General features: G+C 41.1%; 1 protein-coding gene across 2 annotated transcripts in view; it reads right to left on the bottom strand.

Moving 5' to 3' along the window:
- The window catches only part of TMEM164 (transmembrane protein 164), a gene marked incomplete at both ends in the record, with an annotated part of 162,329 nt that overhangs the window by 56,679 nt on the left and 87,484 nt on the right, over positions 1 to 18,166 (bottom strand). The window contains one exon of one of the 2 annotated variants that reach the window (XM_079727482.1): positions 2,498 to 2,564. The exons of the other annotated variant lie outside the window; for it this stretch is intronic. Within the exon in view, the coding sequence (XP_079583608.1) occupies positions 2,498 to 2,564 (67 nt within the window). The remainder of the gene's footprint in view (positions 1 to 2,497; positions 2,565 to 18,166) is intronic. 2 annotated transcript variants of the gene reach the window in all.

The following is an 18,166-nucleotide window of genomic DNA, read 5'->3' as shown; positions in this document are numbered from 1 at the left end:
ACTCACACTGAATTTCAATCAGACAACAGGAAAAGGGCTCTGAAGTCTGAGTCAGGAGACCTGGGTTCGAGGGGCACCCACCTTGGCTTTTTAGGCAAGTCATTTATCCATCTAAGTTCCCCCTCTAGAAGATTAGATCAGACAAGCTTTCAGCTCTCTGCTGATCTAATAATAGTTCCATGATGCATTTCCCCTCCTTCCCTCCAAGAAACAAAAGGGAAATAGCCCTTGAGACACTTCATCTGAAGCCAGAAAGAGACCTACTCTGAAATCCTGGAGGCAAAGAGCACTTACTTGTAATATGGGCCATTGGAATACGCGTTCCTTCTTCTAAGGTGTCAGCTTCTAAGATGAAGAACCAGGAGGAAGCTGGATCTGGGTATTCTCTAGCTGGTCTGCAAACCCCGGTGCCAATGAGGCACAGGACAGAGTACTACAGCACATGGAAATTCACTGATGACCCAAATCCTTTAGCTGACTGTGGCAACTTCCTCCAACTCCCTCACTCTCTGTCTTTATATGTGTGAGTGTATGATGTCTGTGTTACTGGAATACACACCAATTAGTTCATTCTACTTTCCTTGTTTCCTCATTATAGCTAATTAGAAAAAAAAAGGATTAAAAAGATCAAGGGCCAAGAAGGAAGGAAGGGCAAAAGAGAAGTCAAAAGCTGACTTCCTGCCTAACTGGATCATCAGGCTTGAAGAGTTGCCTACCTTCCTGTGTCTTATTTTAAGTCAAATAAGAGGTCTGAGTTCAAATAAGGGGTTGCAAAGCAAAAAGTCTGGAAAGCCAGGGTAACCCAGGAGGGGTCCCAACCACTTAAAATAACCAGACCAAGACCAAAGCCAATTGTCAAGACATATGCAGATGGAGCCACCACCTTGAGCTTTTATCAGCTTCATTTTAGAAAAAGAGGACCAAGATTATTTACCAGAGTGATTGGAATTGCTAGTTAAGAGAGAGCTCATCAAAGAAGTTTCAGTGTTAAGGAAAGTTACTTGGACATTCTTGATAAGCTGGCTGGCTATAGCTTGACATTTATTTGGAAAGTATTAGGTGTCATAACAAATGTAATAGCAAATCTGCCATTAGAGAGGGAAAGGGAGGGAGGGAAGGAAGGAAGGAAGGGAGGGAGGAAGAGAGGGAGGGAGGGAGGGAGGGAGGAAGGAAGGAAGGGTGGGAGGGAGGAAGGGAGGGAGGGAGGGAGGGAGGAAGGAAGGAAGGAAGGAAGGGTGGGAGGGAGGGAGGGAAGGAGGGAAGAATTTCTACTGATGTATATATAATATGCACCTAGAAAAGTATAACAATCATAAGGGTATACATGAGTATTTGTGGAGAGGGAGTGACTAAATCCTCAGAGAGAGTGAAGTGTAGCTGTGGTTGTAGGATCTGAGGCTTAGTCTCCACTCCCAACTCTGCCACTTAGAATTTGTGTGTCTCCCTGAATGTCAGTTTCTTCTTCTATAACCAGAGGCCATAATACTCACCCTCATCCAGCTTAATATCTAGGTTACACAACTGTTATTGGAAAAGACCTTGTAAACTATAAAATGCTATCCAAAGAGGAAGGGTTATCATTATGAGATTTAAACTATGATCTTAATGCATGAGGTAAATTTAAGTCATGAAAACAGAAAGCAGTAGGAAGGATTTCACAGGTGATTTCTTTCCCTGAGCTTTCTAACTCAGCCTGCTAATCCCTCTGCAGCCCCACATATGGGAGTCTGAGGACGGGGCCCAGCCACTCCTATAGCTTCTGCTTCCCTCTGCACTGGTTCATCACCCAGCCACCTGCCACAGGGGGATTCTACCTGTTAGCCACTGGGGGAATGTGTGGGCCAGACTGCCCTGTGGGTTTCGAGGAACAGGGAAGAAATCCAGTTCTTGCCCAAAGGGGCCTTTGGCAAAGCAGATTGGCTTTGAGGCTTCCCAGCAGATTATTCTGGACCAATGTGGCTGAGTCCACACTAGAGGCCCTTAGAACACCTAGAAGCCTCTGTCGAATGGGTGGGGCCCCTTTCTCTTCACCAAACCCTTCCAAGAGCCTCTGTAGGCTTTTTTGGTCTGTTTTGGTTCTGACCTAAACCCTTATTAAAGCCCTAGAGTTCCATACAATACTCTAGCCCCCATCAAGCTCCACTGCATCCAAACAGAGCTGCATCAAACCTCAACATTGAATGTGTAGATATTTAAAAACTTACATGGAGGGGTAAGGGGTAGAAACTACTATGTGTAAAATAAATAAGCTATAAGGATACTTTGTACAGCACAGAGAATATAGCCAATATTTTGTAATAACTTTAAATGGAGATTAATCTATAAAAATATTGAATCACTATGTTGTACACCTGAAAGTGATATAATATCATAAATCAACTATACTTTAATAAAAAAATATAAAAAAATTAAAACTCACACGAGCACATGAGCTAAGGATGAGCAAGCAAATACCGTTTTGTATGTTGCTGGTATGTTCCTAGAAGAGGTTACTTACCAGCCGCGTATTTACCACAGGAAACAGCAGGGCAAGAAGAGCTCCATTCAACATGTGCATCTGTAGCCTGGAGAGGAAAAGAGATAAAGTGCAGGTCATACCCTGACTCTGATGCAGAGGCAGACAAAACTGTCAGGTTATGCCATGCCAGATGGGAGAGCATGTAAACAAGTGGCTCTCTGTGTAAAACGGCACTGGAGTTGGCACACACACATAAAGAAATGAAAAGCAGTGTATTTTGCATTAACTGAAATATTCTGAAGAGCACCACCGCCACCTCAAAATCCCCCAACCACTTTGTGAACACGCTTTGGTTACAACACTTCATTGCATAATGAGCTCTGGGTTCCCTAAACATGCGGTCAGTCCCAATCTCAGCTCCAACTGCTGCGGCTCAGGCAGCCTTACAAACGGGAACTGCGGGAGCCAGGTGTTATTACACTAGTGTGTTATTACAGTAGAGACCTGTTTCTTAGAGCAAGGCTGCTTATTTCCACAGCCATGCCCAAGGCTTCTCCCTAGACAGAGACCTGGGCATAAAAAGGCTAGCTAATACAACCCAGGGAGCCAGCTGCAGCATTTGCAAATGCGCTCTCCCACCTTAGAAACACCTTCAGGGGCTGCTGCGGGAGGTGGGGAGGGCAGAAGTGGCAGCCTTCCAAACTTTCCTTCATCTATTTTACATACTGGGTTCTGTACTTTAAAAGCAAAACACAAAAGAAAAAAGAGACAGAGACAAGAAAACCACGGGTCTCCAGCATCGGGTAGGGATACCGTTTCCCAAGTCCAGACTTGTTAAAACCCACACTAGGAACCCTTTGTAAGGGGGTTCCTGACTTGCTCAAGAACAAGCGAGTCAGGAACAAATTCTGCTTGTGCGAGCTGTGGGGAGGGATTTAAGCAGCTTCCTTCATCCAGGCAAGTGGTCCTTTACTACTGAGGGGGAAGCAAAGAATGACAGTCTGATCCTCCTGGAGAAAAGCTAATTTGACGGGTCACGAACAACCATCGCTGAGTCAACGTGGCTTCTGGACCTCAAGCTCACTCTCGCGCTCTCTCACACCCACACTCACAGCAGCCTCGTGATACCAGGATCTCTGTGATGCCCTGACTGGGACCTAGAAGAAGTTAAGCTCTTCTCTTGGCGCTCACAGACGTGTGCCTAAGGCTAAGAGACAATGTTATAAGGAGACCCAAGGGAACAGCACACAAGCCCCAAGGCTGCTGTTTGTTTCTTTCTGCTGCTTGTTGTTACCGATGCTGCGATGATGGTGATGATGTGCACTTAACATATTCCAGGCAAGTACCAAATTAACTGCTGTAAGTAAATTCTCTCGCCGAATTTTTACAGCAATCTTATGAGACGGGTACAATTAGTGTTTGCATTTTGCGGATGAGGAAACCAGGCTCAGAAAAGTGAAGTGACTTTGTCAGTGCCACACGGAGGACAGTAGAGCCACAATGCAAACCCAGGTTTATCTGACTCCAGACCCCTCTCACTGTCTTGTATCAGAGCCTGCCTCCCTTCCGCCATTGCAAATATGACCTCAGGTAGAGAGTCACACGGATGCTCCATTTTCTTTCCTTTTGGTTACAGGGGTCTCTCTTACCACCTCCTTGGAGGCACACCAATGCAATGTCCCTCCCCGGGTTGGCCAGACTACCAGGCTTTTACAACAGCATCCTTCTAGGGGGCACCCCATGCTCTCAGAAAGTGACTGTTGAAAACTCTGGCTCAAGCCTCAATGCCTGGAGCAGGGCTCATTAACAGACGTTCCAGGGCTGAGGTGAAGTAACGTGTGGCCTAACTCTGCCCCCGGACCCTCCTAAGTGACAGCCACAGCAGAAACACTCGCCCTGGGAGAGGAAACATCTCACTGATAGTCGAGGTAAAGCTGAACTCTAGTGCTAGGCTTTGCCACTGACCTTGAAAGAATGCTGGCATTTACACAAGGCCAAGTAGATATTTGGGCAACAAAAGTTAAATCTTGAGGATAATGGAACTGATCCCAAAGGCCCATGGAAGGCCAGAGATAAAGAAGGTAGAAGCCAACATCAAGATTCAAAATAACCAATAAATTCCTAGATAAAGACAAGCCTTGTTCTGGGTCCTCAAAATTCAGTTCCACAAGCTACATACGGGCCAAAGGGTGAATTATACTTAATATATAAAAGGGTCTTGCATATCACTAATTATAAAAAATATCTAACATATATTGAGCACTTTCATGTGCCAATCACTGGACTAAGTATTCAAATTCATCACCTTATTTAATCCTCACAGTTTTTATTATAATCAGTATCATTTTCAATTTCACAGCTGAGAAAACCAAAGCAATAAGTGATTAAGTGACTTGCCTAAGATCAAACAGATAATTAATAAGTGGCAGAGGGAGAAGTCACACTCACCAAGTTTCAAGACCGTGTTTTTGCTGCTGTACCCTGCACTTCAAATCCATGATATGAACATTACACATGTTGCGTGCGTGCATGTGTGTGTGTGTGTGTGTGTGTGTGTGTGTGTGTGTGTGTGTGTCAGACAACAGACCAGGTAGGAAAAAAGGTTCTGGGATGCCCATGGGGCAGGGAAGGTCATGCCTAAGAGTGACGGAACACCTAATGTGTTCTGTTGCAAAATTACACAGCTTCACTGCCCTCTACAGACCCAGGCCACAGCCCAACAGGTAAATGACTGACCACATCAGAAGTAAAGGCTTTTGCTTTTGCTTTATACCACCTCCAGCCTGCCACTCAGATTTCTATTGGGTATTGGAAATAGAAAATGAGCCACTAGAAAATCCAGTGAGAGTTCCCTCATCTGTACAATGGGAATAATAACAGTACCAACTCACAGAATTATTATAAGGAGTTGATATGTATAAAGTGCTTAAAAAAGTACATGGCAGGGCTTCCCTGGTGGCGCAGTGGTTGGGAGGCTGCCTGCCGATGCAGGGGACGCGGGTTCGTACCCCGGTCCGGGCGGATCCCACATGCCGCGGAGCGGCTGGGCCCGTGAGCCATGGCCGCTGAGCCTGCGCGTCCGGAGCCTGTGCTCCACAACAGGAGAGGCCACAGTAGTGAGAGGCCTGCGTACCGCAAAAAAAAATAAAAAAAAAAGTACATGGCATACAGTAAGACTCAGATACATGTTTCTTAAATACATAGTGAAGAGCTCACCTAAAAGCCTCATATTAAAAGGGGAGAGGGATCATGAACCATGTAGGAAAGTCAAACTGTTTTAAAAATTCAAAGTGTGAGAAGGAGATCGAGAGAGAGCAAAAGGACAGACTGAAGGCCAGAACCAAAGAGTAGAGCTTGGAGATGGATTCCAGGTCAGTTAGTCACACTTATAAATCTTCTTCTTGCCGGTTAGAACACTTGGCCATTACCACTGTCACAAATATTCTGTCAGCTTTTTTTGTTTCTGTGTAGGATACTGTACTAAGTTACCTTAGTTGGTAACAACCTGGGGCAATATGGCAAGTTTTATGGGTTTGATTCTCTTTCAGGTCAGTTAATTTCATTAAATTTAGTCCACACACGTTAGTCCATTAGTGTGTGTTTAATATCGTTCCTGGTGCTATAGAGAAAAGGAGATCAATATAATTAAGACCTAGTATTTGCCTTCAAGAAGCTGACAAGCTTATTGAGAAGCCAAGAAATAAATTAACTAGAGGAAATGTAGTATAATGGTTAAGAACTTGGTTTGGAATCAAATCTACATTCAAATCCCAGCTCTACCACTTACTGGCTGAGTTGACTCTGGACAAATCACTTAAAATCTGTGATTCAGAGACTTCCCTGGTGGTCCAGTGGTTAAGACTCTGTGCTTCCACTGCAGGGGGCACGGGTTCAATCCCTGGTCAGGGAACTAAGGTCCTGCATGCCCCATGGCATGGCCAAATAAATAAATAATAAAATTTTCAAAAATAAAGAAAAAAATATGTGATTCTGTCTCCTCAGTAATAAAATGGGGCTAATAACAGTACCAACTAAAAGAGTTGTTGAGAGAATTTAATGAGGTAAGACCATGTAAAGTGATCCACATAGTGCCTAGGACATAGTAAGCACTCAATACATGATAACTATTATAATCCTTATTAAAGCAAGGTAAACGAATATCACGTTATTATTCACAATGACAAATGAAGCTATTAAAAAACCCTCATCAGATGACATATTTGAATTTAGCACTTGATTATAACCAAGAATCAAAAGACATGGAACAGATAAAGTTCTCTGAGTGCCTGGAAAGGAAAATTCATAGAACGAAATTCTCAAAGGAAATTATAAAATATTTTGAACTGGACAAAAATTAAAATACGATATGCCAAAATGGGTGAGATGCTTATAACATGAAATTCTTATATTAGGAAAAAAGTATGGTCTCAAAGCAGTAACCTAAGATTCCACCTTAAGAATCCAAAAAAAAGAAGAGCAAAATAAACCCAAAACAAGCAGAAAGAATGAAATAATAAAGAGCAGAAATCAATGAAAGTAAAAACAAAAACAATAGAGAAAAATCAATGAAACCAAAAGCTTGCCTTTGAAAAAGGCAATATAATTGAGAAACCACTAGGCAGAATGACATGGATAAAAAGAGAGAATGCAAAAGTTATCAATATCAGGAAGGAAAGAAGGGATATCACTACAGTCCCTCGGGAATTAAAAGGATAATAAGGATATACTATGAATATTTCTATGCACATAATTCAAGAACTTAGAACAAAATGGAGAATTTCCTCTAAAACCACAAACCACTAAAACTCACCAAAGATGAAATAGATAACCTGCACAGTCCAAACCTTGCCATTTGTGACAACATGGATGGACCTTGAGGGGATCATGCTGAATGAGGTAAGTCAGAAAGAGAAAGACAAATTACTGCATGATCTCAATTATATGTAGAATCTAAAACAAACAAATAAACAAAACAACAAACTCATAGATTCGAAGAACAGACTGGTGGTTGCCAGACGGCAGGGGGTTGGGGGTGCGTGAAATGGGTGAAGGTGGTCAAAAGGTACAAACTTCCAGTTATAAAATAAATAAGTCATGGGGATGTAATGTACAGCGTGGTGATGATAGGTACTGTACTGTATTATTTGAAAGTTGCTAAGAGGGCATATCTTAAAAATTCTCATCATAAGAAAAAAATATGCAACTATCTGTGGTGATGGATATTAACCAGACTTATTGTGGTGATCATTTCACAATATATACAAATATCAAACCATTATGTTATATACCTGAAAGTAATATAATGTTATATGTCAAGTATATCTCAATAAAAAAGAATCTGTAGTCAAAAATCTTCTGAATAAGACTCAGATGGCTTCAGTGATCAATTCTACCAAGTATTTATACAACCTGGTCCAGAAAATACAACAGAAGCAAGCATTTCTCAACTCATTTTATGAGGCTATTATTACCCAGATACAAAACCTGGGGGGCACGGGGAGGGGAGGTGGGAGGAGGAGGAAGAAGAGGAGGAGGAAGAAAACTAAAACTAAACTAATATCCTTCATGAACACAGACCCTAAAATCCTCAATAAAATGTTAGCAAATCTAATGCAGCAGTATAAAAAGAACACTACTCTACAACTAAGTGGGGTTTGTCCTGGTAATGAAAGGTTGACTCAGTATCTGAAATTCAATTAATGAATTCTACCAAATTAACAGTGTAAAGAATAAAAAAAGTATATGATCATATCAACTGATACAGAAAAGGCATTTGTCAAAATTCAACATCTATTTATGACAACAAAAATACCAACAAACTAGCAATAGGAGGGAACTTCCTCAACCTGATAAAGGACATCTAAAAATTACTATGCCCAAAATCATACTTAATGATACTGAATGCTCTCCCCATTAACATCAGGATCAAGACGAGGGTGCCCACTCTCAGCACTCCAATTCAACACCATGCCAGTAGTCTTAGCCAGTGAAATAAGGTAACAAAAATAATAGAGATTGGAAAGGAAGAAATAATACTATCTCTGTTTGCAAAGAATTATTATATTTGTAGAAAATCCCAAGGAATCATAAGAAAGTTCCTAAACCTAATATACGATTTTAGCAAGGTTGCAGGATTGCAAGGTCAACACACAAACATCATAACATTTCTACACAATAGTGGTGTAAAACTGGAAACCAAATTTTTTAAAATATATACTATTTACATTATCTTCCCCAAAACTTAAATACTTAGGTATAAATCTAACAATATATGTACAGAATCCGTACACTGAGAACTGCAAAAGGCTGATTAAAGAAATCAGAGATCTAACAAATAAAAAGACATACCATGTTCAAGGATTAAAGGGATCATCATAAGAAAGATGTCAATTCTCGCCAAAATTATCTATAGATTCAATGCAATTCTGATCAAAATCTCAGCAGGATATTTTGTAGATACAGGCAAACTGACTCTAAAATGTATATGAAAGGGCAAAGAAAGAATAGCTAAAATAATTTTGAAAAAGTAGAAGGTAGATGAAAGAATCACACTACCTGACTGTAAGCCTTACTATATAAAATTATAGCAATCAAAACAATGCAATCTGGCCAAGAAAAGACATATCAAATGACAAAACAGAATAGCCCAGAAATAGATCCACACTGATAGAGTAATTTGATTTTTCATCAGATTTGGAGGCCAGAAGGCAGTGGGGCAATGGGCAGGTACATATTCAAAGTGCTAAACAGGTGTGTGTTGTGGGGGGGGGGGTTGCCTGTCAACCAAGAATCCTATATCCAACAAAACTGTCCTTCAAAATTGAGAGAGAAATTAAGACATTTCCAGAAAAGCAAAAACTGAGGGAGTTTGTTATGACTTGACCTGCCCTGCAAGAAATGCTAAAGGGAGTCCTGCAGGTTGAAATGAAAGAACACCAGACAGTAACCCAAAGCTGTATGAAGAAATAAAGATCTCAGTAAAGGAAAATACATGGGCAATTATAAAAGCTAGTACTAGTGTAACAGCAGTTTGTAACTCTAATTTTCTCTACATGATTTAAGAGATTAATACATTTTTAAAAACACAATTATTAGTCTAAAAGCTAGTGTTACTGTAACTTTGGTTTGTAATTCCACATTTTGTTTTCTACATAATTTAAGAGACTAATGCATTTAAATAGATTAAGTTTGGGGGCATACATGTATAAAGATATAATTTTGTGACATCACTAACTGACAGGGGTAGGGATGAAACTGTAAAGGATCAGAGTTTTTGTATATTATTGAAATTAAGCTAATAAATTCAATGTAAAATGTTATAACTTTAGGATGCTAAATGTAATCCCTATAATAACCACCAAGAAAATTGTTGGAGAATATATGCAAAAATAAATGATTAGAGTATTAAATTGTTACACTACCAAAAAAAATCAGCTAAACACAAGAGGACAGTAATGCAGGAAATGAGTGACAGAAAGTTATAAAGCATATAGAAAACAAATAGCAAAATGACAGAAGCCCCTGCTTATCAGTACTAACTTTAAATGTAAATGGATTAAACTCTCCAATCGAAAGACAGAGATTGGCAGAAAGGATTAAAAAAAATATATGATCCAACTGTATGCTGGCTACAAGAGACACACTTTAGATCCAAAGACAGAAATAGGTTGAAAGTGAAAGGATAGAAAAAGATATTCCATGCAAATGGTAACCAAGAGAGCAGAGGTGGCTATACTAATATCAGACAAAATAAACCATCAATCAAAAGAGTTTACAGGACTTCCCTGATGGCGCAGTGGTTAACAATCTGCCTGCCAACGCAAGGGAAACAGGTTTGATCCCTGGTCTGGGAAGATCGCACATGCCACGGAGCAACTAAGCCCGTGTGCTACAACTACTAAGCCTGCACTCTAGAGCCCATGCACCAATACCACTGAAGCCCGCACACTCTAGGGCCCGCACACCACAACTACTGAGCCTGCGTGCTGCAACTACTGAAGCCCGTGCACCTAGAGCCCATGCTCCACAACAACAGAAGCCACCACAATGAGAAGCCCACGCACCGCAACAAAGAGTAGCCCCCACTCGCCGCAACTAGAGAAAGCCTGCATGCTGCAACGAAGACCCAACGCAGCCAAAAAATAAATTAAAATTTATAAATAAATAAATAAATAAATGTCTGCCCAAATAAAAAGAGTTTATAAGATGAAGAAGAAAATTATTTACTAGTAAAAGGTTCAATACAGCAAGAAGATATGACAATTATGAACATGTTGGTACCTGATAACAGACCATCAAAATATATGAAGAAAAACTGACCAAGTTGATGGGAGAAATAGACAGTTCTACAATAATAGTTGGAGACTTCAATACTCTACTCTCAGTAACAGATAGAACAGTCAGACAGAAGAAAAGCAAGAAATTAGAGGACTTGAACAGCACAATAAACCAACTAGATCTAACAAACATATAGAGAACACTTTACCCAACAACAACAAAATTCACATTCCCTCAAGTGCATTTGGGACATTTCCCGGATAGACCATATGTTAGGTGGCAAACTAAGCTTCAACAGATGTTAAAAGATAGATATTACACAAAATATCTTCTTTAACCATAACAGGATGAAGTTAGAAATCATTAACAGAAGTACAGTTGACCCTTGAACAACATGGGCGGGGGGTGGTTTAGGAGCACCAATATCCCAAGCAGCGGAAATCTGCATATAACTCTATAGTTGGCCCTCCATATCCAAAGTTCCATGTTCACAGATTTAACCAACAGCAGATTGTACAGTACTGTAGTATTTATTGAAAAAAATCCGTGTATAAGTGGACCCATGCAGTACAAACCCATGCTGTTCAAGGGTCAACTGAAAAATGGGAAAATTCACAAATCTGTGAAAATTAAATACATTCTTAAACAATCAATGGATCAAAGAAGAAACCACAAGGGAAAGTAGAAAATAAAATGCAAATCCAAATCATAATGAGATACTATCTCACACCATTAGAATGACTACTATCAAAAACAGAAAACAACAAATGTTGGCAAAGATATGGACAAATTGGAGCTCTTATACACTGTTGGTGGGAATGTAAAATGGTACAGCTGCTGTGTAAAACAGTATGGCAGTTCTTCAAAAAATTAAAAATAGAATTACTATATGATCCAGCAATTCCAATTCTGGGCATATACCCAAAAGAATTGAAAGCAGGGGTTCTATGGGATATTTGTACACTGATGTTCATAGCAGCATTATTTACAATAGCTAAAACATGGAAGCAACCCAAGTGTCCATCAACAGGTGAACGGATAAACAAAATATGCTATATACATACAATGAAATACCATTCTGCCTTAGACATAGTGACACATGCTACAACATGGATGAACCTTGAGGACATTTTGCTAAGTGAAATAAGCCAGTCACAAAAGAACAAATACTGTATGATTCCACTTGTATGAGGTACCTATCTAGAGGAGTCAGAATCGTAAAGACAGAAATGCTGGTTGCCAGGGACTGGGGATAGGAGGTAATGGGATTTATTGCTTAATGGGTACAGAGTTTCAGTCTTCGCAAAATGAAAAGAGTTCTGCAGATGGATGGTGGTGATGGTTACCCAGCAACATAAATGTACTTAATGCCACTGAACCATACACTTTAAAAATGGTTAAGATGTTACATTTTATGTAAAGTCTATTTTATCATAATAAAAAAAGATCTCATAGAACTGTATGCCAAAAAGTCAACTCTACTGTATGATAATTAAATAAAATTCAAAAATATATGAGAAGCAAAACACTCAACTCTCCCAGCCTCAGCTTTTACACCTACAAAATAAGTGTTCCTAGATTCTAAGCCTTTTAAATAGTGCTTTTTCCCTCTAGTTTTAACACTAAAATTTTCCAACATACAGAAAAGTATAAAAATAATACAAAAGGAACCTTTGCATTCAGCATCCCACTTTAATAAATTTGAACATTACTGATTTAGTTGAAGTTCCATGTAACCTTCCTGAATACCATTCATCTCCTCTATTCCCTAACCAGATGGAGCCTTTATTCTGAAGGAGTTGGAGTCCTTCCTATGTTTTTATACATTATTACATTTGTATATATCCACAAACCATATGCATTGTTGTTTCATGACTATCTCATTAAATAAATGATAAATGATATACTGTGAGTGTGTGTGTACATGCATATCCATTCCCTTCTGCAAATTACGTTTCATTCAACATGGCTTCTTCTAATTGTCCATGTTAACACACTTAGTCTGTTTTTCACTGCTGTATATTATTCAATTATATGAATATATTAGAAGTTATTTATACATTGTCATCTTGATTGAAGTCTGGATCGACTTTTTTCCCTTCAGCTAGGAACTACATGAAGATTTGCTTTCTGTAATTTGTATTATAAAAACAATAAATATATTTCTATCATCTCAGAGCCTAGGGTCCTTCTACTCTGAACTTCTGTTTCCGTAAGCCCTTGGTCTCAGAGTATATACGTTTTGCCCACTGTGTGAGGCCCCACAGCACAAGCCTGTCATGTAGCAGGGAATGCAGTTAGGATCTTACATCTTTGAACTCACTTATCAGAAAGCATGCCAAAACCCGCTGAATCTAGGTGGAGGTCATAGCCATGCTTGATGTACCGCCCTGTTCACCTTTCCATAGGTTTGAAAAATTTCAGAATAAAAGTTGGAAAATAAAAAACAAGTAAAGAAAACCAAACAAGTACAACAGGAAGGCTTGGCTGGCTTTGCCTGTGGGCACGAAGATAAACTTCCTGGTTGCAACTGGTGGTTTCCCACTTCCTTGTTCTGGACCAATTGGGGCTACACAACTGCAGGGGCTCCAAAACCTTTCTTCCTGTGAATTTCATGAAGTTGGCCAAAGGCCCCATCTGGAAAGTGCTCAACTAATGAAAAGGGTTACTTCTCCAAAGGCAGTTTTCATTCTGAAATTCTACTTATCTGCATGAAAGCAATTTTCCTTCCCTGGGATCCTAATTCTAACAGTTAAGTTAGTACACAGATGGTGAAGCGTAAAGACAAGGATAATTCTATATATTATTAACACCTATTGATTACTTAGTCTATGTTAGGTTTCACGCTAAGAGATTAACATGGATCATCTCTCATCTAATTGTCACCACCAAAGAAGTAGTTACTATTCATAGCCTTCTTTGACAAATGAGGAAATAGATGCTAAGATTTAAGCCTTGCTCCGAAGGCTTAAGAAATAGCAGAACTATAACCTAAAGCCATCTACTTCCACTGCTCTCAAGATTCCACAAATCATATCTATCCAACAAACCAAATGTCGAATAACAGGGCACAGTTTAAATACATACTATGTCCATTCAGATGATGAAATACTATGCAGTCATTAGAAATCATGTTCAGAAGAATATTTAATGACACTGGGAAACAATCATAGCATATTAACTTTTACTATATTACAAAGTAGCATGAATAAAATAATCCCAATTTTGTTTTTCATAATGGGCATATATACACAGAAGATTGGGAGGAAATTATACCAACATATTAATGGAGGAATTATCACTTATTCTTATTTTCGTCTTTATTGTTCTGTAATGCTTGATGTTTTCCTTATAGTGACTGGATTACTTTTATAATGAGAATGAAATGTCTATTTTTTCTTTTCTTTTTTTTCTCCTTTTTCTTTCTCTCTCTCTCTTTTTTTTTGGCCGCACCGTGCAGCATGCAGGATCTTAGTTCCCCGACCTGAGATTGAATCCGTGCCCCCAGCAATGGAAGCACAGAATCCTAACTACTAGACCGCCAGGGAATTCCCCCTACTTTTTCATTACCCACTGAACAGCTCCTACATAGCTTACCCAAACCTTATCTATTATCCTGTACTGTTTTTCCCTCCTGGAATTACTTTTGCCCAATAATAATAATTATTATTTTTTTGCCCAATAATTAGCACTGTAGATTCTGAACTTGGCTTCCAAAAGGATTAGGTGTGCTGACAAAGTACAAAGAGGCCCAAAACAATCAGTCCCCGCTCCTCTGCTGAGAACTCCTTTTCATGCTTCTCCAGATGGGAAAAGTCATCTGTATCTCCAGCCTTGCTTTTACCGGGAAATTGTGTACATTCAAGCACATGTTGAAAGCAGAACAGCCCAACAAGGGAGAAAAAAAAAACCAAAAGCAGTCCCTGCTCCAAAAACCTTCAGAGAGACTTCCAGGAGAGAATTTGGGGAGATGAAAATACTGAATCAGAATCTGTGGGCCAGGGACTTCCCTGGTGGCACAGTGGTTAAGAATCTCCCTGCCAATGCAGGGGACACAGGTTCAAGCCCTGGTCTGGGAAGATCCTGCATGCCGCGGAGCAACTAAGCCCATGCGCCACAACTACTGAGCCTGCGCGCTGCAACTACTGAAGCCTGTGCACTCTGGGGCCCATGCTCCACAACAAGAGAAACCACCACAATGAGAAGCTCGCACACCGCAATGAAGAGTAGCCACTCGCCGCAACTAGAGAAAGCCCGCGTGCAGCAATGAAGACCCAACACAGCCAAAAATAAATAAAATTTTTTAAAAAAAGAAACTGTGGTCCAAGACTGTGGAAGTCAGAAATTCCCAGCAGAGAACAAAATTGAATATGTACACGTGGGGAGAAAGGCTGCTTCTGCTGTGTATGGAAGGGGAGGGGAGGCCTGTGAACAACCTGAAAGCTTCTTCCCTCTTCTATGCATTAAGGGAGAATATGTATAGTTGCAGGCAGCAACCTGGCAGTGGCTCAGAGGACCGCAGACACCATAGCAGCTTCCGTATCAGAAAGGAAATTAGTGTCCTTGAATTGCTGTTTATTTACTACGGATTTTAGGTTCCCGGTGTCTTTCCCTTTGAAATCTACAACATTCATATGTACAGCTTCCTCTCCCGTGCCAAGAACAGTCTTAATAAAGCTGCTCAGGTCACAGACAGTCTCCCAAACACCCTTTTCAGTAATGAGTCCAAAGCTAGACCAAAAAGCAGCTACCTCTGAGGTGAAGATGCCAAAAGGCTGCTCCTTTGGGGGTTCCAGAGCAGCTGGTCTGTTGAGCACTAGGAAAGGGGGTGCTGAGACAGTGAAACCATTAAGACACAGCAGCTTCAGCCTGAGCCCAGCTCATGAACTCAGGACAGTCCTAGAGATATGAGTCTCCCTGGGGAGAATACTGCTGTTTAAAAATTTGAGTGTATAAAAAAATTGAGTGTATAATAAATGGGATCTAGCAAAAGAGAGGGTCATGGGTCTACTGAACTCTCATAATACCATGTGGCCCCAGGGCCAACAGGGCATCAATCTTGCAATGCCAAGATCGCATGTCAGGCTGTCCTAATTGCCCTCACACACCCCCATGCTTCCCTCACCTACCTTGGCTCACACCCGGCCTCCAGACCTCTTTCCATCCAGCAATGCACCCCTGCTCTCTGTAGCACAGATGAAATTTCATCTCATCTCCTTCAAAAGCCTCTCCAGATTGAGTCAGCAGACACTCATGACCAAATAATACTGCTTGCATCACAGGTCCACTCCCTTCCATGGGTACATGAAAATAAGCAGATTTAAGGGGTTCAGCGTTGGGACGTGGGGGTCCCCGTACCCTACACTTCCTGTGGCACAGGATGTAAACCAGCTCTGGGCTATGCACTTTTCTTACCTGGGGTGGGGTAGGGGAAGAGTTCTCTGCCACGGGTGCTCACAAGACAGCTAAGCTGGCTGATCACAACCCAAAGCTAGTCACTCCCTTTTCCTCCATCTATTCCTTCAAAATACCCCAGCTCAGAGAGAGGAACGTCCCAAAAGGCTGGCTTCTCTAAGAGGTTCCTAGGCCCTTGTGAAACCAAGAATCCCATCCTTTTCTAAAGACAGTTTTCAGCTTGCTCTTCGGCATCCTGGCTGCTAAGAGGCTACTGGCACTCAGAGCCCTCTATGGTGGCGGGATCCATGGAGACAGAGAAGGGGGAGTGAAAGCTAGCTACCAAGTGATGATGACTTCTTCCTTCCAACAGAGAGCATGAAACTCCGAGCTACCCAGCGCTGCCCAAGGCTGCTCCTGGCCATGCCTGCAGTTCACATGACTGGTGGGCCTTCAGCACCAGCCCCGCCTTTCAGGTGCAATAGAGAGCTCTTAGCTCTTCAGATGGGGCACGATCATATAAATGGATCTGGATATGCTAACTCTGCTCTAAGAACAGCATTAAACACACCAGCGACCTGCTTCCCCCAGGGAGATGGGAGGCCACGGTTAGACTTCAGGCTCTTTCCAGGTCTTAGAAACGCTGAGGGCTGCCAAGGCAAGAGCTGGGAAGTTGGAGGATGTTTTCCACACCACTGAGAGAAATGTGGCTTGGGGTCCTGAGAGCAGCATTGTTTCCAGAGGTGAAGGGCCCAGGTCTCCAGCGGACAAGTAAATCCTAATGGCACAAGAATCTTGGAAAGGAGTTGCAGCAACAGCTGACTCAGGCTAGCGGCTGTTCCTTTTTATCCAGTGAACCTGTTGTGGTTAATAACCAAAAAACTAGGAGTTTCTAGCCTTGCGAAGAGACCAGATCATCTACAGGAAGCATCACCAGTTGCCAAGAAGGAGGGATTGGCTGGCTTTTCAGTTGCATCTGATATGAACACTTGTGACAGCTGCAGAGGTTCCCCAAGCCTCGGGAGGAGAAAATCCCTGCTCTGATGGTTATGCCAGAAAGTGTGACTATAAACTCTGGGTATCTCTATCCCTAAAGAGCATGGGATGATATCACCGGGATGAACTGCAGCTTTCCAGAACCCCACCCCACTCCAACTATGATATTCCTTTTAAATACTCGAGAAATCTGTCTCACTGCCTTTGAGCTTTGAGCAAAGTCCCTGTACACATGGAATTTCCTCTTCCCTCCTCCTCTCTTTCTGTGTGCTAGATCGAATGGCTCTAAATGCAGGGTCAGCAAAATATGGTCCTCCTGTTACGTTTGGGTTGGGAGGGGGGTGATTTGTGTGGTAAAATACACATAAGATAAAATTTACCCTCTTAACCATTTTTAAGTGTATAGTTCAGTGGCATTAAGTACCTTCACAGTGTTGTGCAACCATCACTGTCATCCGTCTCCAGAACTTTTTCGACCAGTCCTCCTGTTTTTGAAAAGTTTTATTGGAACACAGCCAAACTCATTTGTATACATACAGTACTGTCTATGCTGCTTTCATGCTACAACAACAGGTACGTAGTGAAAACACAGATCATATCACCTACAACATCTAAAACATTTATTGTCTGGCCCTTCATAGAAAAAGGTTGCCAACCACTGCTCTAAACCAAAGTATAGGGAATTCCTTGGCAGTCCAGTAGTTAGGACTCTGCGCTTTCACTCTCAAGGGTGTGGGTTCAATCCCTGGTCGGGGAACTAAGATCCCACAAGCTGCGCAGCATGGCCAAAAATTAAAATATATATATATATATTTATATACACACACATATATACATACATACACACACACTGGATTTCTAGTTTAAAATAGCATTTGCTTAACCACCACTAACACAGCCTCTCCGAGCTTTCCACTAAAATACCTATCAAGATACAGAAAATGAGAAAACTCCCCCAAATTACTGAAAACTTAGACTGATGGTCATCCTGTTACAATAATCTGGAAGAAATCTCCATTAACAATAAACCTAAGGCTGAAA

Source organism: Hyperoodon ampullatus (genome assembly GCF_949752795.1).
Source record: "Hyperoodon ampullatus genome assembly, chromosome: X".
Lineage (NCBI taxonomy): Eukaryota > Metazoa > Chordata > Mammalia > Artiodactyla > Ziphiidae > Hyperoodon > Hyperoodon ampullatus.
Note: the sequence above shows the minus strand (reverse complement) of the source record. Positions and strands in the feature narration are given on the sequence as shown.